General features: G+C 52.8%; 1 protein-coding gene across 1 annotated transcript; it reads left to right on the top strand.

The window, feature by feature from the left end:
- The first annotated feature begins 2,441 nt into the window (after positions 1 to 2,441).
- LOC136054535 (PHD finger protein 7-like) lies at positions 2,442 to 8,474 on the top strand. The gene is given in 9 exon segments (XM_065745826.1): positions 2,442 to 2,558; positions 2,815 to 2,939; positions 3,130 to 3,312; positions 3,314 to 3,490; positions 3,711 to 3,824; positions 3,976 to 4,094; positions 4,226 to 4,369; positions 5,233 to 5,436; positions 8,317 to 8,474. Coding segments are annotated over 9 exon segments (1,341 nt in total).
- The last annotated feature ends 969 nt before the right edge of the window (positions 8,475 to 9,443 follow it).

Raw genomic sequence — 9,443 nt, 5'->3', positions numbered from 1 at the left:
GGCTAAGGCCTAAGGCCTACGGGCCGTGGTGCCCGTGATACAGACTCTGGTCAGTCACGGTCCTTGACAAAGAAAAGGGAGATGCATAAGCAGAAAAAGAGGTGTACTAGCAGATGAGCAAAAAGTTACAATTTAAGGAGGGGTAAGAAACTGCCTGCTGCCAACAAATCAGAGAAGAAACTTAGGTGCATGATTGCCTCACACTAACCTCTTACTGACCAATCGATTATGGAGGCGTTACATGTGATTCACACCTGCAACCAATCAGGAGTATGCTACGTATTCTTTAAGAGTTGTATTTTTTCCAATAAACTGTCACTGCTACCACTTCCATAAAGTGGCAGAGTCCGTTCTTTTTCTGCTGACAACACTCAGCTGCCCAGTGGCATCGCTGGGGCCGACTGTTGATGTTCTGGGCCTGACGTGGTACCCAGGAGCGGCTTCACTCCTGGGCCAGCTATATCCTCCTGGACGGCTCCTGTGGCATCTTCAGGGCTGGCTCTGGGACTCTGCAACCTGACATTGCAGAGGGGAGCAGCTTTCAGTCTGGGCCCACTGTCCCTGTCTGGAACGGAGGTTGCATCCAACTGCCAGGAAGGGCCTCGAGGACTCTGACATCACCTGGCTGGCCAAGTTCAGGGCAGTGTTACAGCAGGTCCCACGCTGTCTTTGGGGCTCATTAAAGGTATTCTCATTCTGGGGTAAATATGTGGAGACTCTCCTATGGTCTGTCACACGCTGATACAGCAGAGCTGATCCCAGCTCTGAGAATGCCAGCACTCACTAACATCGCAGTGCCCATGCCTCTCTTGAAGTGATGCATATGCACCATTGTCATCTCACGTTGGTATCCTGACAGAGAAGGGAGGGAACGTCATGAGCACTACTGCACCAGGACTAAAACTAATCCATGGCATCCCTCCTCCTCCACCCAATCCCCAGTTCCAGCTTCCAATGATGCTGAGGCCTGGTTTAATCCAGCAAAGGGCCAGGCCTGCCAGGGCGGTCAGAACCTGGGCAGGCACAGCTCTTGTGTCCTCACATCTTTGGAACTGGCTGAAAGACACCAAACTGACTACTATGCGTATTTCCAGGATGGGGATTCCCAGGGCTTCTACCAGGATGCAGGCCCGGTGGAACCAGGTGTGTTGGCAGCAAATGGGCACACCATGGTGCCGTAGGAGATGCTGTCCCCCACGGGGTCCATACACATGATGCACCTGGTGTCCTGTGCTGGCACTGCTTCCACTGCCTGCTGCGGGCGGTGCTCCCAGCAGAAGGACCTGCAGGAAGGTGGGAGGGATGGGCAAGGTGAGAAGTGCTGCGAGGAGGGCAGAGGAACACCAAGGATCCCCAGGCTCTGGCTCTGGCTCTGTCAGGCTGCTGGGAGGTGTCATGGTGCCTTCCTCGCTTCTTTGGCTGGTGCTGACAGCAGGGGTTGGAGGCTCACAGATGAGGCCTGGCAGCCCTTACCTGTACTGGTGAATGTACTGGGTGACACATTCACCCTACGAGGCACAGGGGAGATGGAAGCTGTGGTCACATCCTCTTTCTGTGCATGTGATGAGGACCCCCGTCACTGGGCCCCTCACTCTGCCCTGGCTCCACCGCCCTCCTGCTTGGGTGCCTCACCCCCTGTGAGGGGTGATGATGTCACAAATGGTGGCAGGGAGTGGCCATTGTGACAGGCAGGGTTGGGAGCAGATAAAAGGCTGCGGGCTCAGGCCAAGCTCAGTGTGAGCTGAGGAGGTGCACTGATGACAGGAGGAAAGGGCTGCCTGAGGCTGCCCAGGGAGGAGGGGATTCCATTGCTCTGAGGACTGAGCTGTAATCTCAACCTTGTACCACTTCTCCTGTAGGCTTGGCACAGGAGTGTGCAGAGGAGAAAGCCCAGCACTGCTGGGACAGGGAACTCTGCAAGTACTCACCGTTGACATACACCATGTCCAAGGGGTCACAGGAAGCCGCCGGCTCGAGGGAGCAGGGTCAGAGAAATGTATCCCTACATGCATCTTCCCATCATTGGGCAGATTGCTGCTGGGGGTCTGCCTGCAGTGGAGAGGGGAGGAAGGGGCCGGCAAGGGCTCCTTGGCCAGAGGGGCTGCGGTTGGGCTATGGCTGCTTGCCGACCCTGTTGGGCCTGCAGTGTCCCTTCATCTCCACAGCCTCGGGCCCTGCCCTTCACATGGCCGGCACACAACAGCCCCTCGAACAGCCCTCAGAGGCAGATGGCCCGAGGGGCAAGGCACTCACTCACTGCTGTTGCTCTCTCCCTCCAGCATGCAAGCTGTGTGGCCAGGTGGATGAGAACTCAGACATCCTTGGGCAAAAATACGAGATAAATGGGTGCTACTTCCACACTTATTGTGCGGTGAGTTCCCTTGCAGCTCCTACCATCTTCCTCCAACCAATGGTTCCATTCTTCCTGCTCTTACAACATCATGTTATTACCCTTTGTGCAGATATTTGCCAGTGGCCTCTGTCAACAACGAGATGAGAGGACTTTCATGTTTTCCCAAGAAGACATCATACGCACAGTTGAGCAGGCAGAGCAGACGGTGAGGACCTGAGTGGAACAGGCAGATTTGTGGCTGGAGAGGACTGGTGATCTTAACCTGCTCCTAAGAAAGCAATCCCAGCATTTCCAACAAGCTCCAGGACAAAGTCCCCTCCTTGCAGATGATGACTGTTCACTGGGCAGCTCTGCAGAGCGTGACCCAGCCATGCCTGCAGTCTGGGCTCTGCCCAGTTGTGGGGGGTCAGATGCACAGGCCCTGAGCTTGTTGCTTATGGGACCTGCTCTATTCTTTCCAGCACTGCATTGTCTGTGGCAAACTGGGGGCCTCCATCACATGCGCAGAAACAGGATGCGACCGCAGCTTCCATCTCCCCTGTGCCTTGCAGGGTGAATGTGTCACTCAGTACATTCACCAATACTGGTAAGGGCTGCCACGCCTCACCTGTGAGCCTCCAACCCCTGCTGTCAGCACCAGCCAAAGAAGCGAGGAAGGCACCATGACACCTCCCAGCAGCCTGACACAGCCAGAGCCAGAGCCTGGGGCTCCTTGGTGTTCCTCTGCCCTCCCTTCAGCACTTCTCACCTTGCCCATCCCTCTCACCTTCCCGCAGGTCTTTCTGCTGGGAGCACTGCCCACAGCAGCCAGTGGAGGCAATGCCACCGCAGGACACCAGGTGCATCATGTGCATGGACCCCGTGGGGGACAGCATCTCCTACAGCACCATGGTGTGCCCATGCTGCCAAAGTGCCTGGTTCCACCGGGCCTGCATCCAGGTAGGAGGCCTCCCCTTGCCTGTTGGGCACGGCAGGAGCTTAGCAGCACCAGATCCTGCTCATGCTCATGCTTCTTGTGTTTCTGCTGCAGGAACAGGCCCTGTGTGCTGGGATTTTGTGCTTCCGGTGTCCCATTTGTGGAGACAGGGGCATCTTTTGCCTACTCATGATCATCCTGGGAATACGCGTACCAGTCAGGTTGGTGTCTTTCAGCCATTTCCCAAGATGTGAGGACACAAGAGCTGTGCTTGCCCAGGTTCTGACAGCCCCTGCAGGCCTGGCCCTTTGCTGACATTAAACCAGGCCTCAGCATCATTGGAAGCTGGAACTGGGGATTGGGTGGAGGAAGAGGGGTGCCATGGATTAGTTTTCGTCCTGGTGCAGTAGTGCTCATGACGTTCCCTCCTTTCTCTGACAGGATACCAACGTGGGAGGAGAATGATGCATATGTATCACTTCAAGAGAGGCACAGGTGCTGCGATGCCAGCGAGTGCTGTTACCCACAAGGCAGGGAGCAGGCAGAGAGAGCGGGGTGAGTTACCTCAGCAGCCCTCTAGGGCTCTGCGTGGGATCGCAGCCTCAGCGTGGGGTTGGGGAGCACAGACTGAGCAGCAGAGGTGTGCTGGGCTCTCACTGGCTAAGGTGACTTAGTCCTCATGTCCACAAGCCGTTTGTTTCCCCAGGCCCTGGGAGCTGCTGCTCTGCAGCTCCTGTGCTGCACAGGGCACCCATCGGCACTGCTCCGACTTGAGTGAGAGTGCCTCCACCTGGGAGTGCAATGTCTGTGCTGGAGAGGGCACCGGTAAGAGGCAAAGAACCATGTGCTGCATGCTCAGGGCGGTCTTGCTCACGTCCCTTTACCCTGGAGACCTTGGAGCCAATCCCACCCCCAGGCAGGGTTCAATCCTGCTCACCTTCCTGCCTCCTTTACAGACTCCAGCACTACCAGCCAACGGGGACTGGGGCCATCCCAAGGCTCCCCAGCACTGGAGAGTAGTACTTCCAGCACCTCCAGCCAGGAAACATCGAGGCCAGATGGTTCTCGTGTGCCTGAGAGCAGCGGCCTGTCCAGACAGCGTGGGACAGACCATGGGAGAATCTCCCCACGTTTACCTCAGAATGAGAATAGCTTTAATGAGCTCCGAGGACAACGTGGGAGCTGCCATAACTCTGCCCCGGACTTGGACAGCTGGGAGGTGTCAGAGGCCACGAGGCCCTCCCCGGCACATGGCTACAACCTCCGACCCAGACGGGGAGGGCGGGCCCGGACACGAAGCCGCTGTCCGCTGCAGTGCCAGGTCCCAGATACCCCAAGCTGGCCCCGAACACACCGTGGGAGCAGGCAAACACCAACTCCAAGTGCAGAGAGCTGCACTCACAGCAACAGCCAACGGGAAGCACCGGGGCCCTCGAGGGGTTCCACAGTGGCTGATGGAGCCCAGTGTGCGCAGACAGGGAGGGCCCAGACTCGGAGCTGCTCCGCTCTCCGACGTCGTCGTGATGCAGAGTCCCAGAGCCAGCCTTGTTTATGCCATGGGAGTTGGTCCAGGAGGACAGAGCCAGCCCAGGAGCGAAGCCGCTCCCGGGTACCACGTCGGGCCCGGAACAGCAACAGCCGGTCCCGACGCCACATAAGCAGCAGTTGATGACATCTTCGGGGTGCTTCCAGTAGCATATGGGCCAGGACCTGGTTGGACCATTGAACCTGACGACCTTTCTAGTTTTTTCTAACCTTAATGACTCAGCAAATCTAAATGTACTTTAGAGGATGTCTGAGGAGCAGATAAAAGGCTGTGGGGCTCAGACCAAGCTCACTGTGAGCCGGTGAAGTGAGCGGAGGGCAGGAGGAAGGGGCTGCCTGAGGCTGCCCAGGAAGGAGGGGTTCCCAACATACGGGGACCTGAGCTGTAAGGTCACCCTTGTCCCATTTGTCCCTTAAGATTGTGTGGAGTATAAAGTCCAATACTGCTGGAACAAGGACTCTGAGAGTACTTGCCGTCAACGTGCACCGTGTCCGCAGGGATGCAGGAGGCCACCAGCTGGAGGGAGCGGGCTGAGAGCAACGTATCCCTACATGCAGTACCTGCTGCCGGGCAGAGGGCTTCTGGGGGTCTGCCTGCGCTGGAGAGAGGAGGAAGGGGAAGGTAAGGGCTCCCTTGCTGCTGTGGGCAGGGCCTCTCTGCTCCTTGGCCAAGTGGGGTCACGGTTGGGCTGTGGCTGCTGGCTGGTACCGCTGGGCCTGCAGTGCCCCTTCCCCTCCACGTCTGCATGTGGAAATCAATGGATTCCATGACAACTCCACGAGAATCGTATTGAGAAGATCCTTTACTCTGAACAACCACTGGATATAGAGTCAGTTCCCGGCACAACCAACTTTGGATTGGGCCACGTCAGCCAAGTGGCTACTTCTGATTCATTGCTTTGCTCTTCCTTGTTCCTTCTCATTCGTCCTACTCCTTTTCACCTTTCCAGACTCTGTGGTCCCATCTGCTGTATCGATGAATGTCTCCTGGCCTTCATCTGACCCCAACTGTCACATCTTCTATTATAGTCCTATATATAGTCTTATTCTAATCTATTATATATAGTCCTATTCTAATCCATAGTCCTAATCATATTATAGTCCTATATATAGTCCTATTCTAATCCTCAATTCCCCTTTGTTTTTGCACTAATGTTGTTCCATTGAAAGCTTTTGTGATCTTATTATTTAAGAACAACAAAAGGAATAATCCTGAGGATAACAATAATAAGAACATCAGTAAGCCATGAACAATCCAATCCTTTGACCATCCCATGATAGCGTACTATCTAAACAGCTATCTAACCTTGTATCCACGATAGCTAATGTTATTGTCATCTGTCCTGTGCTATTACGTGCTCGAATTATCTCGGTATCGTTCAGTGTCAAAACAGTATTATTATGTATGTAACCTTCTAACATCCCAAAATTACATATTGTATACCCACTAGGCAGGTTTGAAATGGGTCTCCAGGCATAGCCATAGAGAGGCAGAAGGAATCCCTCATGTTAGCAAATGTTACCCCAAGGTTTTGACGCGGTTGGATTGTCCATGGGCCTGCTGTGATGGACACAATCAGGAATCCTATGACAAGGGTCTGATATGGCGTCCTGGAGCCACAGCTGTGGGATCCCCCCACTTTGCAGGGATCCATTTCATTCCTGGATCTGTAATGACACAAGCGCATCCTCGCTCCCGTGTTATCAATCTGAATGGACCTTCCCATCTTCCTGTTTGAACGTTTCAAACCTTTACTTTGACCTCCATTTGTCTTCTCAGCTGTTGTGGTTTTGATACTGGTATTAATATATATATTAATATATAATTTTGATACTGGTATTCCACATCAGAACGTCATGCTGGGAGTTAAAGAGTTCATGCTCTGAAGGGGAGCAGCAGAGGGCTGGAGCTCCAGATCAAACCGCAGCCTCTCTTTGTCTGGTGTGTTTTCCAAACTTTTCCAAACTTTTGACCTGCCGTAGATGTGCTTCCCCTGCGGTTTTACTATGTAAGATCCTCAGATTTTGGATACTTTGTTCAATTGTTCAATTTTGTAAGATTTAATAAAATTCACCATTCCTCTTCAAATTGTTGCCACTGTTTTTTTTGTTGTTTTTTTTTTCCCCTAGACCCATCTGTTACACCCTTCCCCCCATCTGCCCCCCCTCACCTCCCCAGAGCACACGGCTCTGCTCAGCAGCTTCGTGGCCACAAATGGTGCAGTTTTATTTCCTCCCTCACTCCCACCTTGTTTTCTTGTGTTCCTGTCATGGATAACATCGTGACCATTATCGGTGGAGGATGCAGGCACTCAAGAATCTCTACTCCATTGTAAAACTATTCCCTAGAGGACTAAGGGTCATTATGTACCTTAGAGCACGTTGGCTTGTTTTTAAGTTCTTTATTGGAGTTGTATCAGTGCATAACCCCTTAAGGGCACTGTTAGACATACCTGCCTCGTGCCTCGTGCACTCCAGCTGATGGAACAGATGATGCAATGTTTGGACTGCTTTCCAGGATCTCTTTCCAGTTCCTTACGTATGTTTGGGATGCCAGCCTAGGGACTGTATTATCAGTTTCCCTGCATATACTCTCTGCAGTGGTAATTTACATCATGTGGAGGAAGCCTTTCTCAAAACCAGAGAGTGCTGAATGGCAGAGAACGTGGATAGATTCAGGAAAGAGATTAGAAGCGTGGGAAACCCTGATGTCATGGGATTTTACTCTTGAACCCCTTTGGGATTCTGTGAAACTAAGCAAGAATTTGGGTGAGTCATGGTGTGGCTCAGAAAGATCTGAAGTGAAGTGAAGCGGTTTATTTGGGGCTTGGGTTATGCTTCCCAAGCTCTATATAATACTGTTCTGGAGAGAGACAGTTTCCAAACTGAGGTCCAAACCAAAAAGGGAAACCTCCAAGTCAAAGCTGAGCCATCAGAGGAAGCACCAGTATCAATGTCAGCTGCCCCTGTGGAAGGCCAGAAATGGAAACGGGTGTCCTTGCATCTAGAACAGAAAGAAGAAGCAGAGGAAGAAGGGGAAGATCCAGGCGAGGAGCCCTCCTCTAAACCACTACCACCAAGAAAGGCTACTAAGAAAAGTGAGAGACATGGAGAGGAGAGGGAGGATGATGAGTGAGGATGAAGTCACTGGTACCACTATTGACCGACCCCTGAAGATGACTGAAATCCAAGGCTCGAGGAAGGAGTTCATACGGCACTCAGATGAACTATTGTCACCTGGTTGCTGCAGTGCTGAATGGTACTAGCTGTGAAGGAAGGACGGCCCTACAGAGACCCCAGTGAACCCATTGACCCCATTGACCCCAATGACCCCATTGATGTCCCCATTGACCCCATGGACCCCACTGACCCCATAGACCCCATTGACCCCATTGACCCCACTGACCCCATTGACCCCATTAGCCCCATAGATCCCATTAACCCCATTGACCCACTGACCCCATTGACCCCACTGACCCCACTGACTCCATTTACCCCATAGATCCCATTGACCTTATTGACTCCAATGACCCCATTAGCCCCATTGGCCCCACTGACCCCATAGATCCCATTGACCCCATTGACCCCACTGATGTCTCCATTGACCCCATTGACCCCACTGACCCCATTGATCCCATTGACCCCATTGACCCACATTGATCTGGAGCTTTAGACGAGAAAATGGAATACTGTTGAGAAAGGCATCTCATATTTGAGAGACTGTTGTGGTTTTGTGGTTTTGATGCCAGTATTCCACATCAGAGCATCATGCAGCAGTTAAGGAGTTAATGCTGGGGGAGCAGCAGAGGGGAGGGGCGGAGCTCCGCACCGGATGCAGGCGGCGCTCTGCCTGGGCGCGTTGCTCTGGGCTGCCGTGGAGGTTCAGCACGTGTGCTTCGCCTGCAGGTCCTCCTTAACGTAAGCTCACAGCTTTTGGTTTGGAAATTGTTCTCTCTCTTTCAATTGTTCAATTTTATTAGATTTAGTAAAGTTACCGTTCCTTCTCAGATCGTGCCGTTGTTTTCTTGTAGACCCATCTCTTCCCGCCGTTTCCCCCTCCCCCTCCCGGAGCGCGGCTCTGCTCGGGCGGCCGCGCGGCCACTGACGCAGTTTCTTTTTCTCTCCCCTCTCCCTTCTCGGTTTCCCTTGGGTCACTGTCACGGACAACACCGTGACAATTATTGGTGGAGAATGCGGGCAGTGCAGTATTGGCACTCCATTGTAAATCTGGTGCAGAGTGGACTAAGGTTTTTCATGTACCTCATAGCATGCTGGTGTCTTTTTAAGCTCCTCGCGTTCAGCACCGGAGTAATGTGGATATACAGCTACTTTAGTGTGCTGAGGGGGTTACATGCCTCCTACCTAAACACCCTGGCTAACGTGACAGATTATGCGGCATTTGGAACAGTTTCCAATTACTCTTTTCAGGTCTTTACCTATATTCAAGATGTCAGCCCGGCAACTGTGTTATCTGTTTTTCTGAATGCACTCTTGGCAATAGTAATTTACATCATGTGGAGGAAGCTTTCCTCAAAACCAGAGAGTGTTGAATGGCAGGGAAGGTGGAAAAAATTAGGAAAGAAATTAGAAGCGTGGGGACCCCCGGTGTTATGCAATTTTGATCTTGAG

Source organism: Cyrtonyx montezumae, unplaced genomic scaffold (assembly GCF_038088225.1).
Source record: "Cyrtonyx montezumae isolate F1298 unplaced genomic scaffold, pur_monq_1.0 scaffold_38, whole genome shotgun sequence".
NCBI classification, from domain to species: Eukaryota; Metazoa; Chordata; class Aves; order Galliformes; family Odontophoridae; genus Cyrtonyx; species Cyrtonyx montezumae.
Note: the sequence above shows the minus strand (reverse complement) of the source record. Positions and strands in the feature narration are given on the sequence as shown.